This window comes from Sceloporus undulatus, chromosome 1 (genome assembly GCF_019175285.1).
Source record: "Sceloporus undulatus isolate JIND9_A2432 ecotype Alabama chromosome 1, SceUnd_v1.1, whole genome shotgun sequence".
Lineage (NCBI taxonomy): Eukaryota > Metazoa > Chordata > Lepidosauria > Squamata > Phrynosomatidae > Sceloporus > Sceloporus undulatus.
In genome coordinates this window covers 97,361,200-97,385,752 of record NC_056522.1, presented here as the reverse complement: position 1 = coordinate 97,385,752, position 24,553 = coordinate 97,361,200, and the positions used below count along the sequence as shown (strand labels likewise).

Genomic DNA, 24,553 nt, shown 5'->3' with positions numbered 1-24,553 from the left:
GAAAATACCCCTTCATGTGTGAATAAAAGCAAAAAGTTTTAATAATGCACATATACTGTAATCAGTTTTCTTAATAATGTGCTTAATTCCTATCTGATGTTATTAAAACATCTTCCAACTGTAGTGAAAGAATCACCATTCTTTTTGTTAAAAGATCACACACTAAAATGGGGAAACATTTAAAGAATAAACAAACTTTATTTTATAACAGTATTACAGAAAGCAAAATATTACTTAATACAACTTCAAGCTACTATAAATTTAATATGGCATCTTAACTATACATAAGGTGAACAGTGGCTGTGGAGAAGGGGGACGCACGGTTAACTGGCTCTCATATAGATCTCCTCAAAGGAAACCTCACCCTATTAGGTGGTTCCTGAACTACTTACAATGGGCCATAGACTGCAATCCTGGTCCTTCAGTGTCCTTAAAACTTGTAGTTATTAGGCAAAACTACACAAAACAGATTTAACTGCTCAACAAATGTGTCAGTTGTAACATGGAGACAATGGGTTTTTACACAATGAAAGCATTCTGAACATCATATAATCAAAGTGTTTGACATTTAACATGTTAGGAAGAAAGCACTAAGGTTTTAAGCTGCCTAGATTATCTTTGGTTGGAAGAAAGAGAACAAAGTCCTTCCAACCTTGTCTGGAATGCTGCAGACCACAGAGTGTCTATGAAGGTAGTGAACAATGGCAGTGAAGTGCAAAAAGGTTACTAGAACAGTGCTGAGTCAGTAGAAACATCTTTATAACTCTCTCTCTTCTTTATTGTACCAGCACCAGTTCCCCTCAGAAATTGGGAGACCCTCAGAACAGAGAAAGTTACAAAGAGTCTGTATAAAATCCATACAAATCTTAATTTCTTTCCCCACCAAGTTATAGGAAAGATTTGTAATTTTTAAAATAAAAACAATGTCTTTTTTATGTTATTTGATATTTTATTACCTGAATATTCTGAAGAAAAGCTATTATTCCAGTAAGAAGCTGTATTTGAAATGTTTTGGAAATGCTGTATCTAAATTAGTCAAAGTTTCTCTCCTTCTTGCATATTAAACTTGCTCAAGTGAACAGTGCTTACTAAATATTTCTGTTCGCTTTCATGCAATCAGAAAATCAGTTATATAAAAATGGAAGGGAACTGTGCAAAAAATAATCTCTAAACATCATTTAAAAAGCCAAGAATGTTAAGAAGTGGTTATAAAAATAAAGATGGATATGGTTAAAGATAAGAGAAAGATAAGGTTTGGTGTTGGCAATTCATTCTGGAGGTGTCTGGTCACTGTTGTCAGGTTTGGTGAATTCAGTGAAATAGTGGTCAGGACACTGACTTGGAATGATCAAAGTTCTTCATAAATCACAAATTACTCTTCATATTACTAAAGAAAGAAAGTAATGCAGTATTATTCTTTATATTTCACACAGATGTTGAAAGGTTATCAAAAGCAATCTCAGCCATATTGCAATTGTCATTCCCTTTACCCCTAAACAACTTTTTTCTTTTAAAGTCATGCCCATGTACTGTATTTTCTGGCCACCAGATTCTGATGACCCAAGAAGGGAGATAGCTGCACAGAGAGACCACTTTTAAACTGGACATAAAGCAGCACCTGATCATTTCACTCTTTGTGAATAGTACAACCACAATCAGCAGCATCATGACAGTATCTAGCAAACCAGCTATGCTTGAAGGCTTACTAGAATTATGGGAAACTTGTTTAATTAATGAATAGCTTGCCTTTTTCCCAATGCAGGATTCAAGGCTGCTTACAACATGAACTGTTAAAAAATCATGTACAAAACTAAAAAACAATTTAGAACAATTAAATAAGTTAATATATTGAAATTAAGCACCGAATCTAAACAATTAAACAATCTTGAAGAAGTAATTTTTGGCTTATGATGACCTTGGGTCCTAGAAAACAGGGTTTTCTTGGCACAATTTCTTCAGGGGTGGTGGTGAGAGTGTGACTTGCCTAAAGTCACCCAATAGATTTCCATGGTCAAGCGAGGATTTGAAACCTGATCTCCAGAGTCGTAGTCCAACACTCAAACAATGTATCACACTTGCTCTCTTGTTTTAAAGCAATTGTTAAATTGTTAACTTAACAATGTAAACAATTTTAAAGTATTTAAAACATTACAAGCTTTATGAGGTCCTTGAGATTGTCTGGCCCCAACCCATATAGGGTTATATTAATCATAACCAGTACTTTGAACTGTGCCTTGAAACGAATGGTTGATATTTACTGAGAATGGTCATTCTCGTGAGATTGAAGGAACAAACCACAATATATAGAGTTAACTTCTTGCCAACCTTGGTAGGTAAGATCTTCAAAATTTCAATCTGTTGCTCCCATTGAATCCAACCCCTCCCTCCTCTGGTTTGTTTTCTAGCTTTGACAACCATTCCATCAATATCCTTAATATTTCTCTTGAACTAATACTATTAATACTATAACTACTACTATTACTAATATTGTAACCACTGATGATGATGATGGATTATTATTAATGTACTGCTAACTTTATTGCCTTTTACTTTATTTTTCTTGGGTAGGGGTAGACTGTTTTTTTCACTCTCATGAGAATGATCATTCTTGGTAAGTATCAACCACTCATTGCCCGTGAGACTTAAGGAACAGACCACAATATATGGGATATACCCAAGCCACCATCATCAGGGAGGGCCCTATCCAGACATATTGTCTACAGTAGCCTCCAATACTGTTCTACCAAAGGCTGCATAACTAGCTCTAAACTTTTCAGTCAGTCAATCCTTTCTTCATCTATGTTTTTAAGAGCAGTGTCCCTTCACATGGAAGAGTTGAATTTGAAACGAGAGCTGGTAACTGGAGCACTGACCACAGGAACTGTTACTGCTGCAGCAAAGCTTTCTCAAACCAATATAAATGATTTTCATAGTTAGTGAATCTCCCAAACCCTAATGGGTTTTTCCGGCTCCTGCTCCAGAAATTTTTAAAATGTATCAGGAATGGAAAGTTCTACATCCTGTGCTTTGGGATCTGTGTTGCAACACTGCACCCAATTTACTAGATTTCTTCTGGAGAACCTTCCTGAACTGATTGACTGGAATAAATTAAATTTAAACTAAGCAACACTTTCTTCAACAAACCTTTTAAATATTCTATTTCAAATAGTCTAGATCTATTACTATTCTTCTCCAGTTCTATATCTGAATCCTCCTCAGATATAGCAGAAAGTTCAATTTCTTCCTCTGATTTGGAATCCAAATCTAAACTACTAGCAGGAACATTGCTATTGTCAAATCTTACTCTGTAAGTTGATGCGCTTCATTTTTTATTTACACTTTCCCTCAGCTTTTCCTGATATACCAATCTTCCGCTGTTCCTCTACATTTCCTATCTGACAATGAACTGTGGAACTTGTGTTATGAAATTCATTAGCTGTCCTGAAATTTAAATTCATTACATGCATTATTTTGATTCAATGTCTAAACTTATTTGATCTATTTACAATTTTAATTTTACTGAAATTGTGAGATCAGTTTTCTGTTTTACACTTATTGGACAAGATAAAAATCTTTTTCAAGAGCAACTAATCCTATCTCTGAAATGGGTTGCTCACTTGTTTGTTGGCATACATTTTTATAACCTCGCCCTCCAAGATCTGCTTATTCGTACTCTTGGGAGTAGATAAATTCACTGGACCTCGTTTTCACATGACTCCTTCGTTCTTCGGCTACGTTTGGATGCATCCTCCATTTCTTTTTGCTTTCATTTCTTAATAAACAAATCTGCCACCATTCTTGCTTCAATTTTATTGTCACCTAACTACTTTACTTCAGTGAGAGGAGAGAAGGCTTGCTGCCTGACCAGTTGGCAAGGCATGAAATTAAAAACTTATAAAAGAGGGGCTGGAGGCAACAGTAGTAACAGATTACAATTTTAAGGATCCTGCCTGTCAAGATTGGCACAAGGGATAAACCCATGTGTTGTGGACTGTTCCTTAAATCTCATGGAGAAGGGAATAGTAGCCAGCAAAGCTGTTGTAGTCAAAGGTTTCCAACCACGTTCCCACATCGAGCACATTATAATAACTGGATATTATCAAGGCATATGTCACTATAACCAGATTAATCATTTTCAGAAAACAGTGCAGCTGGTGTACTAGTTTTAACTGTAAATACATATGGGGTTTGCCCCTCATGGGCCTTGTCTATAGAGGTCAAAAATCCAGTCCTCACCCCGAAGCTGGTGCTGCAGAATGCACTGTGACATCTGGCAGAATACTGCAGGTCTTTAACCTGACTTTGCCCTGGAGTTGGCAAAGTTGCAAACCCAGTGTTTCCCTGGGGTTATTGAACTGGGCTGGCCTGCTGTTTGTACAATAGGCACTGTGTCATTCCCTCTTCCCCACACTGAGCAGTTCAGGGAAAGGGGATGGCCTGTCCTTGCAGCCACTGCCTCCATAACTGCAGTAGTTCTGTTGACAGGCTACCTCATGCACCACTGCTTGTCCCGAGGGTGGGCTTGTCCATGTGATAAATGAGAGGAGAGGGTAGAGGGACCCCCCAATCACATGGTGGAGCCTTTGGAGCACTCCCTATATGATTGAAGGCCCCTGCCATGTGACTAGGGGTTCTCTACCCTCTCACTGGTCACATGGTTAAGTCCACTCTTAGGCAAAACAGTGGCACTCTGGGTAGCTTGTCCATGGAGCTCCTTTAGCTATGGAAGTAGCAGCAGTAGCAGAAGCTCCAGGGACATGCCAACACCAGCATTATTGTCTTTTCCAATGAGTCATGTCTTCTCATGATGTGGTCAATTTATGACAGCCTCACTTTGACCATCTTGGCTTCTAGGGGTGTTGTTTCATCCAGTCCAACTCCTCTGCCATGCAGGAACTCTCAGTCAAAGCATCCCCGACAGATGGCCATCTTGCCTCTGTTTAAAGACCTCCAAGGAGGAAGACTCCACCACTCTCCGAGGGAGTGTGTTGATCTGTTCAAGGACTCATTTGCTTGTCATTTTGGCTTTCAACTGTATCGTCAGCACTCTTCTCCAGCACCACATCGTAAATGAGTTAATTTTCTTTTTATCTGCTTTTTTCACCCTCCAGATCTCACATCCATACATAGTGATAGTGGTGGCTACCAACTGTACTTTCTATATTACCTCACCTGCCCATAATATTCTGACTTAAATTATTATCTACAAATTGCCCCCCCATCCAGTTTTTGCTGCTTTTCCCCATTTCCCCCCCTATAATTTTGTTTCTTCAAGTAACTTTCCTAGATCAAGTGAAGTAATAGTGCCACTCTGTTCTGCCTTGGTCAGGCCTCACCTGGAATACTGTGTCCAGTTCTGGGCACCACAATTTAAAAAGGATGTGGAGAACCTGGAGCGTGTCCAGAGAAAGACGACCAAAATGTTGAAGAGTCTGGAAACCATGCCCTATGAGGAGAGATTTAGGGAGCTAGGTATATTTAGCCTGGAGAAGAGAAGGTTAAGAGTTGATATGATAGCTTTGTTTAAATATTTGAAGGGATGTTACATTGAGGATGGAGTAAGCTTGTTTTCTGCTGCTCCAGAGAATAGGGCCCAGAACAATGGATGCAAGCTACAGGAAAAGAGATTCAACCTCAACATTAAGAGGAACATCCTGAGAGCAAGACCTGTTCGACAGTGGGACATTTCCTTGAAGAGTGGTGCAGTCTCCCTTCTTGGAGGTCTTTAAACAGAGCCTGGATGGCCATCTGTTGGAGGTGTTTTTACTATGAATCCCTGCATGGCAGGGGGCTGGACTGGATGGCCCTTGTGGTCTCTTCCAATTCTAAACTCAAACTCTCAACTAGAAGAATCCAAGAATCAGAATGCAGAATCTGATTCCACTTGGAATCACAGCAGATAAATTTATTTGTGGTCAAAAATGTGCAGATAGAATTTTCATTTCAATAAGATATGAACTCAATCTGTGTCCTGTACATTTAGAGCTGCAGACTCTTACCTTATTCTCCTTCCTCTTCAAGCTCTGTTTCCTTATGCACCACCACTCTTGTTACAGACATGTCAGGGTGCTGCTCTTTGGCTTCTTTAATAGCTTGTGCCAATGCCTAAATGATTATTGAAAATAAATGATTCAACAATTACAAGTTTTAAAATGTAAACATTGGTTTGGTAAGCTATTGGCTATCAAGGACTACCAATACTAAGCTACCTTGAGTCCCAATTTTGCAAAAAAAGTGGCGTATAAATAAATATCATCATCACCACAACCATACTTCTTACAACAGTTATTCGGGAGAGCAAATTAGAGACAATACATAAAATATTAAAATAAGTATCGGTAAGAGTATATACAGCAAAAGAGCAAAGAAAAGCACTGTTAAAGACACCCTGTTAGCTGGCTTAAGTATGTTTATATCATCTTAAACAGAATTAAAATGTCACACTGAGAGTTGTGTAGATGACTTTTCAAAGTATGTTTATCTTAGACAACACATTTTCGACAGGATGATTGGTTGTCTTTGTGAATTTGGTGTATGTGAAAATATTTTTAGCTGCTCTGAAGTGAACCCTTCTGATATTCCAGGTACAATGGCAGAAAGATTTCTTTGCTAATGCATAATAATGTATCATTTTTATGATGACTGTTTCAGCTAAAGTGGCACAAGACAAAATCTCTAAGAAATGCCTTCCACTAATTTCAGAAACTCCCCAGTGCCTTAAGTTATAGCTACAATGACTGGAGGCTTCTTTGTGCAGCTTTGTGTCCTTTGTAATTTGCTATGTATCCTGCACACTTAGTGGAGGATACCAATTTCTTAAAAAACAAACTGAATGGAACAGACTGCCCAATATCTACCCTTATAAAGCCAAGTAAAACCAGGTGATATATTCTCTAATCAAGCTTTAAAGTCTGTTCAACACCGAAGGAGAGGAGCACATTAACTCTGCCCTCCTTCATTGTTTTCTTCAGCTGCTCTTGTCAGCTTTGCTCTGTACACATGTAACACATTCTTTACACATGGAACACCTCCAAGCATACTGGATGGTTCACAAGAGGAGAGTGAAAGAATTTCTCACATGCAGAATAAACACACTTTTAAAAGTGACTGAAAGGGGCTTCACTGCATGTTATATATATATATATATATAAACAATACAATGTGAGGACAGTAGTGGTGGTTGGAAATACAAAGAATAATCAATGAGCTTAATCTTTCAACCACCACTTCTCCCTGCCAATGCCTTCCTCCTCTGCACTGACTTCCCACGTCCATTTAGCCTATTTTCTATCAGCAGGGTTCTGAGATTAGAAACACAGGGGATGGAAAACAGCATACAGCAAAAGCCCTTCCCCTCCACAACACATTCACGATGCCACAGGAACTGTAGTTTTGGGAATACAGTGGTACCCCGGGATACGAATGCGCCGCCTTACGAAATTTCCGGGTTACGAAAAAAATCCATTCAAAAAAACTGTTCCGGCTTACGAACGTTTTTTCGGGTTACGAAAAATTTTTGGTGCTTTTCGGCGCTATTTCACACGAAATCGCGGCTTTTCCCCATTAGCGCCTATGGCTTTTTCGGCTTACGAAGGCTTTCGGGTTACGAACGCGGCGGCGGAACGAATTAAATTCGTAACCCGGGGTACCACTGTATGTGTTTGCTAAGACAATAGGTAGTTTTGCTCCAATGAAGCAGTTAGTAATCATCTTCTACAATTTTATATGTTGACGTGGAAACTTTTAAGTAATGAGCAATCAGCAATTTTTGCCTCAAGGATTTCTCAAAATACAGTTTAGAGACAAATAAAATGGGTAACGGTTTTTGCTTTGACAGATACACATATTGGACACTTTAAATAGAACCAAAATAAGTAACAATTGCTTGTTATTTATTATAATGGCATCCTTCATGGTATAAAAACAAAAGCAAACTCTCAATAGCATTAACACATATATTTTTCTTTGCCTAAGCTTTCTGTGGTAGTTGAGTATGTAAAACAATAAACATGACAACAAGGAAGAATGCTTTGCCATTCCAAGTTGCTAGGTATTCCTATCAAATGCTTTCCTTTTCTTTTTATAAATTTAATTTTTATTGGATTTCTCAAGCGTATTATTTCAAAAAGGGGAAAAGAAAGAAAAAGGGGGGGAAATGAGAGAGATATGCAAGATATGACTGTGGGCTATGCCATATATGTTTGTTTCAGTATGTTCTGAACATCACTTGTGTTTGGTAATTAAAGATGAAACAGGAAGTTGTTTATGCTGAAGAATCTGAGGATTAAAAAGTGTGAATAAAGCTATTCACATCATTAAACCAAATAAAATGTGTAAGATTCTTTTTTCAAAGACTATCATAAATCTTCCATTTAGTGAAAAAATGGTAGACTGCTGAAAATAATTACATATTTTTCCAAATTAAAAAATGATATCCATTAAGCTGAATAAAGAGCATGTATTACAAAGACATATGTAAATCCATTCCTAAATTTACTTTAATGTATCATAATACTTAACGCTATTCGAAATGAAGGATACTGAAGTTCTTTTTGAAAATATTTTTTTAAATAAAGCAAATATGGTGTCTGACCTTTTCGGATTCCTCAACTACACTGAACATGTGCCAGAACAGACATCTCTCATACCTAATGTTAAACAGTTCTGCCATTTAATTTCAGGCTTCAGGGAAAGATTATTCTTGTCATAGGCACATCAAAATCTGAAATTAAATTTACTCAGAGGCTTTGGTATATTACATTTAAAAAATGAAAATTAAATTCCTGTGATTTGTGGATTGACCACAAATTAAAAATTAGTGCAGTGTCACCAAATAGAAGGGCAGACTATAATTGAAATAATTCAGCCTTTGTTATTGTTCACACAACTCTAAAGTAATCTGTTTTTATGAAATGTTAAGCAAACTATAAAAACATACAAAACTGAGTTTTAAAGTTGCTAATTGCCTAAATACCCTAACGGTACCAGATCCTGTCTGATCTTGGAAACGAAGCAGGGTCAGCCCTGGTTAGTACTTAGGAGGGAGACTGCCAGTGAATACAGATGCTGTAGGCTATATTTCAGTGGAAGGAACTGGCAAAACCACCTCTTGGTATTGCTTGTCAAAGAAAACCCTATGAAATTCATGGGGTCACATTAGAACAAATCATTTCAAGGCATACAAATAGATACACAGACAATGTTAGTAACTGGAATTTACTTTTTAACAAAAGCAGAGAAAAAGATGTAATTTACCTCACAATGGGAACAATAATAGATATTCATATATTCTACCTCTTACCTTGAATAACTAAGGCCTTTGACAAGGTTCCCCATGACATTCTTGCAAACAAGCTTGTAAAATGTGGGCTAGAGAAAATAACTGTTACATGGATTTGTAATTGGTTGACCGGTCGAAGCCAAAGGGTGTTCAACAATGACTCCTTTTCATCCTGGAGAGAAGTGACCAGTGGGGTCCCACAGGGCTCTGTCCTGGGCCCAGTGCTAGTCAACATCTTTATCAATGACTTGGATGACAGAATTGAGGGCATACTTATCAAATTTACAGATGTCACCAAATTAGGAGGAGTGGCTAATACTCCAGAGGACAGGATAAAATTCAAAATGACCTGAACAGACTAGAAAGCTGGGCCAAAGCTAACAAAATGAACTTCAACAGGGAGAAATGTAAGGTACTGCACTTAGGGCGGAAAAATGAAATGCACAGGTATAGGATGGGGACACTTGGCTGAATGAAACTACATGTGAAAGGGATCTAGGAGTCCAAGTAGACCACAAGTTGAACATGAGTCAACAGTGCAATGCAGCAGCTAAAAAAGCCAATGTGATTTTAGTCTGCATCACTAAAAGTGTAGTGTCTAGATCAAAAGAAGTAATAGTGTCACTGTATTCTGCTTTGGTCAGGCCCCACCTGGAATACTGTGTCCAGTTCTGAGCACCACAATTCAAAAAGGACATTGAAAAACTGGCGCATGTCCAAAGGAGGGTGAAGGGTCTGGAAACCATGTCCTATGAGGAACGACTTAGGGAGCTGGGGATGCTTAGCCTGGAGAAGAGAAGGTTAAGAGGTGACATGATAGCCCTGTTTAAATACTTGAAGGGGTGTCATATTGAGGAAGGAACAAGCTTGTTTTCTGCTGCTCCAGAGACTAGGACTCAAAACAATGGATGCAAGCTCCAGGAAAAGAAATTCCACCTCAACATTAGGTGGAATTTCCTGACAGTAAGGGCTATTCGACAGTGGAACATACTCCCTCAGAGTGTAGTGGAGTCTCCTTCTTTGGAGGTCTTTAAGCAGAGGCTGGATGGCCATCTGTTGGGGATACTTTGATTGAGAGTTCCTGCATGGCAGGGGTTGGACTGGATGGCCCTTGAGGTCTCTTCCAACTCTGATTCTATGAAATAACTGAGTTTATTTGTGTGGATGTTCTATGTATGTGTATGTTTTTGTATGTAGAGTAAATTTCGTATATTGTAAGTTGGTTTATATTGTTAGTTATGTTTAAAAAATATTCTGCTTCTTACCTGATCATGGTCAAGGTCTGCATCTCCAGTGATAACAATCCGCTTTTCAATTCTGGTTTCTGACACACCACCTTTTATCGTCTATAGGGTTCACAAGAAAGAAAAAAATGATGTGTATGTGTGTGTTAATATTCAAGCAGAGTGAATTTACTGTAAAAGGACAATAAAAGCTGATTCATATCTACTCTGTCACAACACAATCAACACTGTAGCAGAAATGGAAAAACTTTCAAGAAATTCATCAATGTTGTAAGATGAGGCAGAGCTAGAAGACCCATCCTGTATAGCAACTTCTTAGGTGAAGAAGTGGTGATAGCCTGTCTTTCAGCTCCAAGACAAACTGGAGGAAATACTACAGCTGCAGGTGCATCCCATCATTCACAGCACTCAAACCTTCTTTTCAACAGGGCTTTAAGAATATTACAAGAGGAAAAAAGTTGGCTAGTGCCCCAGAAATAAAATAATAAAGTCTGATTTATGAAGCATGGGAGTTATTATAGCATGTTGCCAGCCCTTTAAACACACACACACACACACAGAGAGAGAGAGAGAGAGAGAGAGAGAGAGAGAGAGAGAGAGGTATTTTAAACAGTGCTGGTTTTTTTCTGTCAGCCTGGCTTTTGAAACAGCAGAGATCAGCAAGCAGTATGCTACAGAATGCCTTGCAAGTGTCTTAGGCGAAGTACCATGGAAAGTACCATATCCAAAGTTTGAAAAGTGCTGTCTACCGGCATGTATCGTAAATAAAAGCAGGAACATAATAAAAGTTAAATAACTCAAAAAAGTAGCTACATCATATTTTAAGTTTCTAGTGTTTCTATAACTAGCATGGAATTTGTTCAAAGTCCATTTAAAAAAAAAAAGAAATCCAATTTACACTGAAAGAAGGGGAAAGTTTAAGACTCATTCTAGTTTTTACCTTTGTAATGTGTGTGGTGGTGGTTGTAGAAACAGATTCTGCTGTGATCGTCTGTGCACTCAACAGTACACCAGCATCACCACTGCCATCGAACTGCATAATTAAAGAGAGGGAACAGTCAAGTCTATCAAATGAACCAAACAGAGGTAGGTACTGATTATTCATTATGCTAAGGTGCAGAGGTGCAGTCCACACAATGCAGATTATCCCTTCCATCACATGGAACCAGAAATGGAAATCACATGTCTTCAGATCTTCTTAAGGACCCCTTCCACTTCTCTACAATTTCCTTTTAAAGTTTTGTCTTCAAGAAGTTTCCTTCTAAAGGTCTGTTTTCAACAAGCTATATACAGTATTTCTGTTTGGAGAAGAAGCATTTTCCAACAGAGAATTGCTTGAAGGCAGTTTTAGAAAGAATCTCCAAGGAGAGGTAACAGAATCCTTAAGAACATCTGAAGGTCATATGATTCCTGCCTTTGATTCTGTGTGATGCAAGAGATAGTCTATAGGATTGTTCTTCTGCATGTTCTAGAGAATAAGTTCTTTTACAGAAAGTCATTAAAAAGAACAATAAAGATACATATTGCTTCTCATGCCAATCATGTCACTCAGTGGAGTAAGAATTTTAAAATTCACAATATAAATGCTACCTAATATTATTCAGTCATCACCAACAATTTCTCAAACATCTGAGGTCATGGTGGTAAAGATGAAAGTAAATCCAAAATATACATTCAAAATTTTGCTATCCTAATATAGCATAAGAAAAACAAATATTCACTTTAAAAAATGTCTATAATATCTAAGAATCCTTGAGTTAGAAGATCTAAATATGATAGTGCATGCACTAGTAACCTCAAGGCTAGACTTCTGCAGTATGCTGTACACTGAGCTTCCTCTGTATCAAATTTGAAAACTTCAGTTAGTTCAAAACATGGCAGCCAGATTGGTTACTGGTACAACTACAGAAGATCGTATTTCACCAATATTAAAATCACCCCACTGGCTGCAAATTAGGTTTCAGTCATGGTACGAAGTGTTGGTTGTACCATTAAAGCCCTACATGGTTTGGGTCAAAGTCACCTATAAGGCTGCCTTTTCCTATATGGATGTCCCATACATTCAGGTCCTCTTGAAGACATTTAGCCAGCCAAAACTAAACTGACAAATGTTACCCAGACAACATTTTCTTCAGCTACTCCTAGACAGCTGAATGACCTGCTAGAAAAGATTCATCAGGTAGATATGCCCTCTGTATTAAAAACAACAGTAAAGACTCAACTCTTTCAGCTGGCCTGTACAGAACATTTTAAAATTACAAATGTTTAAAGTCTGTATGGCTTGTCTAAATATGCATTGGTCTTATATGCTCTTTTAATTGGCCTGTATCTAGTTTGTTGTGGTTGCCTGCCTCGATCCATCCTGTGACAAAACGTCAGGGAAAACCACCTTGGATCCTTTGTAAGGAGGAAAGAGGGATAAAAAAAAAAGATTTAAAAAAACCAGTTAAGCAGACCAGTGAGTTAGACACTTGTTTGAGAAGGCTACTATACATTTTAAACAATTTATTTATATGTTGTTGTTGTGTGCCTTCATGTCATTTCTGATTCACGGCAATCCTATCTTGGGGATTTTTTGGCAAGATTTGTTCAGAGGAGGTTTGCTATTGCTTTCCCCTGACCTGAAAATGTGACTTGTCCAAGGTCACCCAGTAGGTTTCATGGCTGAGCTGGGAATCAAACCCTGGTCTCCAGAGTCATAATCCAACACCCAAACTACTATGCCACACTGGCTCTTATAAATTTCATATTACATATTAACTGAAGTCTAAACAAGGATAAAGTAAAGGCACTATATGCAAAGATCTGAAACTTAGGTGAGTCTTATAGAAGGGGAGGGGCACAATGAGAAATCCTTTATTCCAAAGGAAAATATCAATGTCACAAATGTTCTTATGCACTGTGTTCCAGAAGGGGAAAGAGTGGGCAAATGCAAAAGCATTTAAAAAACCCAGCATGTTTAGATTACAGTTCTTACTGACACCTCCCTTGACCGGTTCAGGAAGGAACTAAAAACCTTCCTGTTCCAAAAAGCTTTCCCCTAACTCCTTCCCTTTGTATCCTCCTTCCTCCCCACCACCGTTATTATCTTTGTTGTTGAACATCCTATGCTAGCTGGATATTGTTATATTGTGATATTGTGAATTTTACTGTGATTTTAATGTATATTTGCTGTTTATCATGTTTTTATCCTGTAATCTGATACTGTTGTAACCTGCCTTGATCTACGGAAAGGCGGGCTATAAATAAATATTTTATTATTTATTATTATTTATTATAGAACAGCAGTGGGAATCACATGGCACTCACAATATCATTGGGCTGCATCTCTCAGTAGCTGTAGCCTATGGTGAGAAATGCTGAGAGCTTCAACTGAACAACATCTATAGAAGGCAACATAATCCCCACCCATTTTAGAATAAAATTTGTAGTAAAAAATCAGGAGACTACGAAGCGGTGGTATCATGAGGAAAGTGTGAGGACTTCTGGGGTATGCCATAGGGCTGGACTTGATCCCCTGTGTTAGAGAAACATCATTTTTCCAGTTCTGCTTTGACTTTAAGTGGCTGAGTTATACATAAAACCAAACATTAAACCCAGACTGGAAAAGGGACTAACAGTTACCATATATACTCAACTATAAGTCGATTTCATGTGTAAGTTGAGGTCAGGTTTTGAGGCCAAAATTATGGATTTTGCCACGACCCGTGGATAGGTCGAGGGTAAAACTTGAAAACTCCTTCAGTGTGTCTATGTGTGCGTATGGCAAGGGAGAGTCTTAATGATGCTTTTTTACTTCATAGTTTCAGCTTTTATTTCACCCAGATGAACGGGTGGGAAACAGACTCTTAAACAGCAATATCCATCAATCACCCAGGACTCTTTTTGCTTGGCTTCAGAGAGAAATAAATTCCTCTCCACACTGCATGGGAAAATCTGAAAGAGCTGCTATCACATTTCCATAGTGACCCGTAAATAGGTCGACCTGGCATTTTGGGGTCAATTTTTGGGCATAAATTTTGAGATTTACAGACAAGTATATACAGTACTATTTAACTTCACATTGACAAAAGCTACAGTGCAAACCTAGCTAGTGGAAATGTCAGATTAAAAACAAATGCATAGTTTTAGTTTTTTGGAACACCATAATGATTAAAACAGGCTGCTTTTAGATGCAGAGAGAGCATTTGATAATATTTCTGGAACTACAGGTTGAGTGAGTCTCCCTTATCCAAAATGCTAGGGATCGGAAGTGTTTCAGAATTCAGATTAGAATAGTTACATATACACAATGAGATATCTTAGAGATGGGACCCAAGTTTAAACATGAAATTCATTTGTGTTTTGTATGCACCTTATACCCATAAAGCCTGATGGTAACTGTATACGTAATATTTTTAATAATTTTTTGCATGAAATGAAGTTTGTGTACACTGAAACCTTAGAAACTGGGGAACGCTAACTAGAAAAATAAGCTTGAGGAGGAACCTAACTCACCAAACATGAAGGGAAACATCATATGGGGAACATGTCTGCAGAGCTAATAGAATGCCAAGGGATACAGTTAGGCATGCAGGCAAATTATGCACCTCTACAAGTTAGCATTTGGTCAAGAAGGCCAGGACAGAATCTTTCCCATCATCTGTTTGATCTTTTAAACCCTAACTAAGGCCTGAAACAGATGGGCAGGAAAATGTGGATTCTGGCTGCTCTGGGGGTATGGCATGCAAATGATGCATACCTCCAGAGTGGCCAGAAGCGGTGCAGACTGCACATCTGGCCAGGAAAAGCTGGCCGGAAAAGGAGAGGAGAAAGTCCACTCTTTGCCGGCATTCTGTTTGGAACCACGGCGGCAACCCATATTGGGACCAGGTCCATGAAGTTACTGCGATCCTGTGCTGATTGGGGCAGGAGGGGCCTCTGGCAGCTCCTTTTGTATGATCTGCATGACCCCTTAGTGAAAAATCCTGATAAATATGAAGATAGAAAACTACCAAGCATGGGGGATTATCTAGTATATTGTACACATGTATGATAGTCTTCCCACCAGACAAGAGTTGTTGGTATGTGTGTTCAGTTGAATGAGCACTTGGTTCTCAGATATTATAAATTCTGCAACAGCTGTACCTGGGGAGATTCATATGTGATTGTTTTAGTCTCTGTCTGAACAATTGGTACTTCCTTGGTAGATATTTCAGTTCTCTGTGAAGCGTCTGAAATGGTCACCATCTCTGTTTTAACCACAGGAGGCTAGTGTTCAGGAAGACAGAACATCATGAATTCACAAGTCATTAAAAATAAAGCATATGGCACATATCATCTATCTGAAAGTTTCAAGCCTCAGAATACCAATATTTAAAGATGTTTGTTAAAAATTTTAAACCTGAACTTCAGATGAAAATCATGACACACATAAATTTCACTTTCCTGCCTACAAAACAACTTAAAATGAGTACAACTTATTTTCCATATTATGCATGGATTTTAATTCCAGTCATTAGCTTATATAAAAAACATAAATACAAGTAAGTTTTATAGTATTTATATTGGATAACATTTACTTGTATTTATTTATTTGTTGCATGTATAATATTTAAAGCTTCTGTGTTCCTCCCCCCCCCCCCCCCAAAAAAAACATGCCATGGATAACTAGTTCCCCACTGTGTGTATCCATAGCTTAGAACCAATTTACAAGTTTATTAACACTCTAACTGGATGTGGAAATTTTTAAAACTTTGGGTAAACTGTCAGAATATACTATCACTCTAGTGGAAGTACAAACAATGACAGCATCAGGATTATGAGCTTGTAATGTAAAATGATTTTTAAAACTGAAAAAAAAAAAAGGCACACAGATTGCTTGAAATTGTACAGTTTGAACAGGTACACAATATGTCTTATATCCACTAAACAATCAGTCCTTAAGAATAGGGATGAAGTCAGATTTATAAAGCTCTTCCAATTTATCTGTGAACTCTGGCATTTTTGAAGCCAGGTTCAGTTTGGCAAAATGTGCTCCTACATATGCAATGCTGCCACTACAATAGCAGTGTTGTACAGTTTCCAAACATGTTATAATTTTTTATATCACATGTGACCCTCCACATGTTCTTAACTGCAACTTTTGTCATCCCTAACCACTGGTTATAGCTGACTAGAGTTGATAGCAATTGCAGTCCAACAACTGGAAGGCCATGTATTTCATACCTATCTTAGATTATGATTTTAATAAAAATGTGTATCTGTTGAGAAACACTCTGAACCAAAATCATGCCTCTGTGAACGAGGTAAAGTGAGCTACATGTCCTTGGCCAATTATTCCATTTCCATAAATCTAGTTCTTTTGGAAGGTACAAATACACTTTCCCAGTTAGAAAGCCACTACACACTTGTTTCTAACATGATGAGAAATTGCCCATTCAGATAGGTGTTGTCAGCATTTTCCCTACACCAGTGCAGCTGATATATGTACCAGTCTGTAAAAAAGCACACACAACTACAATACTATAGGCTATATTTTGGGAAGGGACTGGGGGGCTATAGGGTTTATCCCTCCAGCCGTATTACAGATTAGCACACGTGCTGTTTGCCAGGGAAACACCAAGTATATAGGTAGAATACAACCTCTGAATTGTCCTTTACTTTCCAGTCTCAGTTGACCTACTAAGTTGTACATTCCAGGCTTACATTCATTTGATTGCACGACTACTGCAATACATTGATGCCTCTAGAAGACTATATTTTGATGAATGTATTTTATAATGCTTCATGGAAGACTACATTGACTGTGCATTCTTAAAAATCCCAGGTGTTTCTATATCAGGCTATAGGCAGCAATTTCACAAAATATCTAGGGGAAGATAGTAAATCAAACAACACTCCCCCCCAATGATTTAAAGAAGAGTATTATATATAATATACTTTAGCTATATTCACCTCATGCACAAAAGAGGACACTTCAGCATTCCAATTAAAAGTTATTGTACGGTCATAAAAGACTAACACTTTAGACAGACAAGACTCAAACAATTAACACACGAAAGCAAAAGCAGAACATGAAAAAGAAAAAAAAGATGGTGTAATCCCAGGCAAATTTGCCCTTCTGGGAAACCAAAATAAATGTAGCAAAAATTCAGAAACCATGACCAAAGGCAGAATCTGCACATCATTTTTTTCTCCCTTCCAGATCTGTATTTGTTTGAAAACCTGAAGAGGACAGAGAAGAAGAAAGGCAGAGATATTTAACCCTATGGTGAGGTATCTATTCTAGAGTCCCTTCCTCTTCTACCATTTACCTCAGAGCAACAAATTATTTGTGGTGAAACATCAATGTCAATATGCGATGCCTCTCCATTTACTTTCAGCTGCTCTTCCACGCTCTCTTCTTTCAGATCTTGCTTTTCCAGTTTTGGCAAATTTGTCTCTCCAGGTGTTTCTGTGGTTGCTTCATTTGTCTGAACAAAACCTTTTGTTACTTCTGTGTGCTCAACTGTTACTTGAGCTGGACTGACTTGTGAAATTTCCATGCACACTATTGCATCTGCCTTCTGTTGCTTCTCATCTTTAGTAATTTCATTTTCTTCTAGTTCTTCTTTTATGGAATCCTGAGTCAACTGTTGGTATGGCCGATATTCTCCTGCTTCATCTTCACTCTCACTATTGCTGCTATCTGATGACAATGATGAAGAGTCCTTTTTCGACAGTCTTTCCATCTTCTGAATTTCCCCTCCAGCAGAGACAACTTGTATTTTGTCCCTGTTGGTATCATCTGTGACTATTGTCTCTTCTATCCCAACCTCTGCCTGCTTCTTCTCCACTACGTTCAGAGTCTCATGCGAACTCTGCACAAAACAAATGGATGAGGAAAAACAAAAAGTAGAACATATGAATAAATAAAATAATGAACATAAAGCTAATTGATGGGTGGTTTCAGTCACATGAAAAATGAAGATGACTGTAATAATGATTAAAGGGGGGGAAACAAAGGAAAGAAAAATGATTCAGACATGTCAAGGGACTATGGCAAAATAGGAGAACCTTAGTAGTCCTGTTGGTTCCAATGGAGAGCTCTTCTGTTTGGGGAGTAAATCTCTGTGGAACAAAAAGCAACCAGAAGGCACATATAAATACAAACTTCTACATTTGTTGACACAAACATCTGATTTTCTCATTTTGCAAACAGCACAGAGGGACTAATTGCACATTTATATATTTATAGCATAGTTTTGTTAAATCAACAGGAGAATAAGCACACTGAAATATATATGTTGGATCCAGTCAATGGACCTAAAGTTAATCATGACTAGCTTAATACCCACTGATCTCACAGGATCTACTACCAGTATGACTAAATCTGGTTCCAACTCAGTATTTTTATTCTAGAGCACTATAAAATATTTTGCTGATGACACCCAAAAACAATGTTTTTTCCCCCACAATTAAAAAATATGTAAGGTAGCAGTTGGTGGACAGGAATTTTTTTAGCATTTTATTACTTTACTTTTATTTATCTAGGTTATCTCCAGATGAAACCTTTACATCCTTCCCAAGGAGAAAGTTAAATATGAAACATACAATTTACACTTTTAAAAAAGTAATCATTTGTCTTAAAAACTTGGACTGAAGATACTACCAAGAGTCAATCTACTTAATAGTAACTGCTGACAGCCTCAGTAGTTTAAATAACTTATTCAAGAGCAACTATGTCTATGTGCATGCAGGACATTTTTCTAACCAAATTACTGTAAGAAATAATTGGAACCTTTGAGAGGAATGCTACAAATCTGCCAGGTGTCTCTCTATACTACTAGTATAAACCTTTGAAATGTTATATCCTCCACAGTCATGAGTACTGTACCACTTCACTGTACTTGTTTGGCTATCCCTGAAGAAATATAAAATTTTCCTATACAAGGGTTCTGTGTCAAATGGATGAGTACAACTGGCATGTAACAATACAAACATATAAAACCCATTCAAAGATTTCCTGTACTGTCATAGATTCTGTCTCAGACTGATATTGGATTTAAATATTTGTTGACCTATCATCAATACCAACTGACTGATGTAGATTTTAAAACCTAAGCATTGATACATGAGTACCCAGATTGTTGGGGGTAATTAACTTACAATTGTAATCTGCTTAGAGAGTGCTTTAGTGCACTGATAAGTGGTATAGAAATGTACTTGTTATTGCTACTGCTATTCTGTGAAGCTAAAATATCCATGTTTCAGATCAAGTGTTAAGTTTAACTGAAAATGGTAAAACCAAAATAGAGCAGGGCCTCCCCCTGTGGATGCTCAAGTCCCATTAAATACAGTGGTACAGTAAAATAATGTCTCTTATATAAAATGGCAAAATGAAGGTTTGCTTTCTGGAATTTATATGTTTTCTAATATTTTCAAGCAGTGGATGCTTGAATCTGTGAATAAAAAATCTGTGGATACAGAAGGCCAACTGTAGAATAACTGAAAGAAAGTATTCAACTATATTTTCAGTTAAACTTAACACTTGATCTGAAACATGGATATTTTAGCTTCACAGAATAGCAATAGCAATAACAAGTACATTTCTATACCACTTATCAGTGCACTAAAGCACTCTCTAAGCAGTTTACAATTGTAAGTTAATTACCCCCAACAATCTGGGTACTCATTTTAGCAACCTCGGAAGGATGCAAGCCTGTTGAGCTTAAGCCCTTTCACTGGTATTGAACCTGCAATCTTATGGTTTGTTAGTGAGTGGCTACAGTACAGGCATTTAACTACTGCACCACCAGGGCTCCTCAGAATAAAAAGTGTAAAGCTTTGGTTTAAATACAGATAATGGATAATTTCAAATATAAGTGGCATATAAAAGCACAGCAGGAAGGACTAAAGTTTTTGAAAGCCTGCCTCTAAAATGCATTTACATTTATGACATAGTTTTACTTTGTTTTAATTAATTAATTTATTTTTACTAAAAATAATTTTACATCTAGCATTTTACATCTAACGGGGTAGCAATCCATCCCCACTACATGTGCAGAGGTGACTTAAATGTGGATGTGATGAAGGAAGTACATTCATGCAAGAGCTCTTGTGTGCACATCAGAGCTCCCACCAAGCCCTTATTTTCTGTCCTAATATTCTTGCAATTATCCCATGTATAAAGGCAAATTATAAGTCCAAAACACACTGCAGAAATAATCCATTCTGAGACCACTTTAACTGCCCTGGCTCAATATTAGGGAATCCTGGAAATTGTAGTTCACTGTGGCACCAGAGCTTTCTGACAGAGAAGACTAAATGTTTCACAAAACTACAGTTCCCAGAATCCCCTAGCATTGAGCCAGGGCAGTTAAAGCAGTATCAAACTGGATTATTTCTGCAATGTGTTTTGAACCTTAGTTACCATGTCACAGAATTACTCCCTTCCTCCCATCTACATATATGACTTTATATTGGAAAAAAGCAATGTGGAAAAGCACCTCAGGCAGCTGAGAGAAGAGTGAGGCAGAAAGCTTTTCAGAAGGTATATTATCTTTCACAACAGTGCCCTCTGTTGTCCACAAGGTAGCTGAAGTGAAGGCAGATTTCATACTACTGGGAAAACCCTCTTTACTAAATAAAATTGATGCTATCTCCTCTTCTAGGCTCTAGACAAGTTAGAAAATGGAAAGCAACAAATTAACAGCAGAAGACAAAACAGCAGAGATCTACAAAAGAAACAACAGGCAAGACAAGAAACAAAGGGCATGCAAACAGAGAGAAAAAGCACGCACAAAAGGACAGTACACTGAAATGTATTTCTTTAAAGGATATGGCTCACATTGTACTTTTATGACAAAAAGTTCAATAAAAATGATCACATAAGTTAGGAGTACTGCTATGTATCTTGCTCACCTTGCTGATTTTAGAATGTCCGATTGTAAATTGAAATCTACATAAAATCCCTGATCTATTCTGTACCACAGTCATTAACATGAGATTACATTTTCAAAAATTTATTTTCAGATTTTCTTAGTAAATATCCTGTTCTCATAGAAAATAGAAACTAACTATTAATTATTAAAGGAAAGATCAGCGAAACAGATGGTCCAACATAATCATCATGATGGAGATCAGTCATAGTGGTGACTTTTGAGAATGCCACCTCACCCCAAAACCGTTTTCAACCTGGCAAGACCTCAGTTTTAAATATTTCTGGGTACACTGGGAAATAATATCTGTAGTTCTGTCACAGTCATGGGGTGAATGGAGAATTGGCAGCTGGAGAAATCTCTCAGGGTCCTGCTGCAATTGCTCATCTCAATGCACCTTGTGCTGCAGACGTCACTTCCCACAAACCCAATGCATAGTGGCTCAGTAACCTGTCAGTCAGGTGCTGTCACACTGAAAAGGTAGGCTTTTGAGATCATGTTACTCATTAGTCCATCTTTCAATCTTGTAACTACTGAACAGGATGTCAGACAACATTTTTCAACTGAATGATAAAACTGGAATTAATTTGACTGTTTTGCTTACCTTTGTAGGGCTTACTGCAGGGCAAATGGCACAGTACATGAACATATATGAAATAATGACAATCCAAATGGCTTTTACACTGGTGCGGCTAAAAACGCATATCCAACGCATACAGGGTGTAAAATGAAACTAGGATGACTTTGCAGCAATAAAATGGCAGGGACTAAAAAGCAAAATCACCCCATCTCATTTCTCAGTTTCATCTACCCCACTTAAAGTTATTTTTGTAAATACAAACAACCCACAACAGTTCCCTGGGTTTATAATGAAATGTTATAACAAGACACCCACAGTACTGATCCAGTTTTTCAACTTCTTCAAAATATATCACCCATACTTTGTACATTTTATTCTTATAAGGTCTAGAATGAATTACCAGTCAATATGTTTAGAGTTACATATTGTTGTTTGCAAACAGACTTTCAACTTCTTGAAACTTTATGAATGAGAGACCTCCTAGAATAATATATACCTCCACCAAAAGAATTCTGTACAACTCACAAGTTGTACAGTTGTTCTGAAAAAGCATTTCTGACAGTTAAAAACTAAAAACAACTTTCTACTGAGCTGAGTAAAAGACAGTAACTGATATTTCTTCATCTTAAAAACACCCCACATGTTGCTGTATAGTAATGATAAAGCTTGAATAACAGAATTTATTAGTGATACCATTATGTAAAATAAAAAAGCTGCATTTGGCTGGGTTTTCAATTATACCATGCACATGCATAGGAAGAGTGAGGTGAAAAACAAAGAAAAAATGTGAATCAGAGAAGGGCATCTAATCTTTAGACTACTTTAAACCTTCTAGCACGCAGCATAATCCAATCTTCTGTCACACTGATATTAACATATCAAGTTAGACATCTGTACTAAGTTATAAATGCACAAAATATGCTACCACCAGCACAATTATATCTTTAAATGGGCACAGCTACTATGATTACAATGTCATTACTAACTTGTTGCTTGGTAATTTTTGGCACATCTTAGATTAATTTATAAAGATTGCTGGAAACTCAGAAGAATGATATAATTAATGTGCTGCATGGTGCAACAGAGTAATAAAAAGGAAATCCTGACTTTCAAAAACTGTAACTATTTCTCCATAACTATTCAGCTGCATATGCTATTTTAGGAAGCAGATGATGAAAAAAATACTGAAAATAATTGCAAAGAAAGTACAGCCCTTTTTGGGCTCTGAGTCTTGAGCAAAATGAGCAAACAGCACAAGCAAAAAACTGCAATGGACAAAGGCTAGATATGATTTGAATTGCCGTATCTGATTTGGCAATACAGGAGAAACATACACATACACATTGTGTATCAAAGTGATTTTTAACCATAATTTCTACATGCCAAAGATAAAGCAATCAGCTTTTTAGAATTAAAGAAAGATCCTGTAACCACAGAACGTTCTAATGGATGTCAAGATGCATTTAGGACAACCTAAGGTCCTATGCATGGAATGATCAGTTGTATCTTCTATTTAGTTTTGTATATGTACTACATTGGCATCTTACTGCTGTTAGAAACAATGCACACCATTTGCAAGAAAGTTAATCAATTTACTCAATACTCAACTAACTATAAAACAGGTAACGCCAGTGCTAAACGCTTTTGGAAAGACAAAACCCCAAAAGTGAAGTTTCAGTTAGCTTCCTTTGCCATTTCTTTTTACTCTTTTGGCAATTTGTGATCATTTAAATTCACAATTATTCCACTGAAGGCAGTTTCTTCCCTGCCACTACTCACTTCTTTAAATTTTTTGTGGGAATTATATAATTTTTCAAATCAAAAGTAACCAACAAAGAAGAAAGCAGACATACTGTATAGCTTTACAAAATAAGGATAAAAGAAGTGGTATGTGTAAGTGTGTGGACTTTATAGCAATAGCAAGTATATTTCTATACCACTTTTCAGTGAACAAGCACTCCATAAGCAGTTTATAATATGTAAGCCAATTGCCCCCAACAAGCTGGATACTCATTTTACCAATCTACAAAATGATGGAAGGTTAAGTGGACCTTGGAGCCATGCCTGATCCAACTCACAATCTTGTGGCTGCAGTACTGGCATTGAACCACTGCACCACCAGGGCTCTTGTACTGAAATTCTGCAAGACCACCACAGGTGCACAATGTTTAAAAAAGACTTCTGTATCATGCAGCACATTCTATACTGAAAAGAACAGAATACAATAAAATGCCTGCTTTAGTGTTACATCTAAAGACTTTAAAAATCAGAAGACAGACACTTCATTTTCCAAAATGAAAAAAGAAAAACACTCCTGTACACTGCTGTCTGAATTATTTCTCTCCCAGCACACAGGATAGGAACAACTAGTCTGTTTCTTCCAAACAAACCTGCCTATGAAATTTCACCAGGCCCAGAAGCAGGTGAAAGGCCCCCACTCCATCCCAATGGCTATTGCCCTGGCCTCTGAGGGAGAAGAGGCAGTATTTCCTGGACTTAATGTCTTTCCCTTTACCCCACCTCAAGGCTTCAGGAGACGCAGGAAAGA

General features: G+C 37.5%; 1 protein-coding gene and 1 long non-coding RNA gene across 14 annotated transcripts in view; one reads left to right on the top strand and one right to left on the bottom strand.

Moving 5' to 3' along the window:
• Positions 1–174: 174 nt before the first annotated feature.
• The window catches only part of EPB41L2 (erythrocyte membrane protein band 4.1 like 2), a 121,464-nt gene continuing 97,085 nt past the window's right edge, over positions 175–24,553 (bottom strand). For 6 of the 13 annotated variants that reach the window (XM_042443465.1, XM_042443472.1, XM_042443492.1 and 3 more), the window contains 8 exons: positions 20,994–21,161; positions 18,562–18,615; positions 17,820–18,365; positions 15,652–15,774; positions 11,465–11,557; positions 10,546–10,626; positions 6,000–6,105; positions 175–1,387 (listed from right to left, as the gene is read on the bottom strand). In XM_042443465.1, the coding sequence (XP_042299399.1) occupies positions 6,001–6,105; positions 10,546–10,626; positions 11,465–11,557; positions 15,652–15,774; positions 17,820–18,365; positions 18,562–18,615; positions 20,994–21,161 (1,170 nt within the window). In that variant the 3' untranslated portion in view covers positions 175–1,387; position 6,000. The remainder of the gene's footprint in view (positions 1,388–5,999; positions 6,106–10,545; positions 10,627–11,464; positions 11,558–15,651; positions 15,775–17,819; positions 18,366–18,561; positions 18,616–20,993; positions 21,162–24,553) is intronic. The other 7 variants (XM_042443502.1, XM_042443527.1, XM_042443509.1 and 4 more) reach the window with 5 other exon arrangements.
• Positions 10,346–21,378, top strand: LOC121917529. Its single transcript, XR_006101056.1, has 3 exons — positions 10,346–11,610; positions 17,711–17,776; positions 21,159–21,378. It is a non-coding gene; the product is annotated as an uncharacterized LOC121917529 (long non-coding RNA).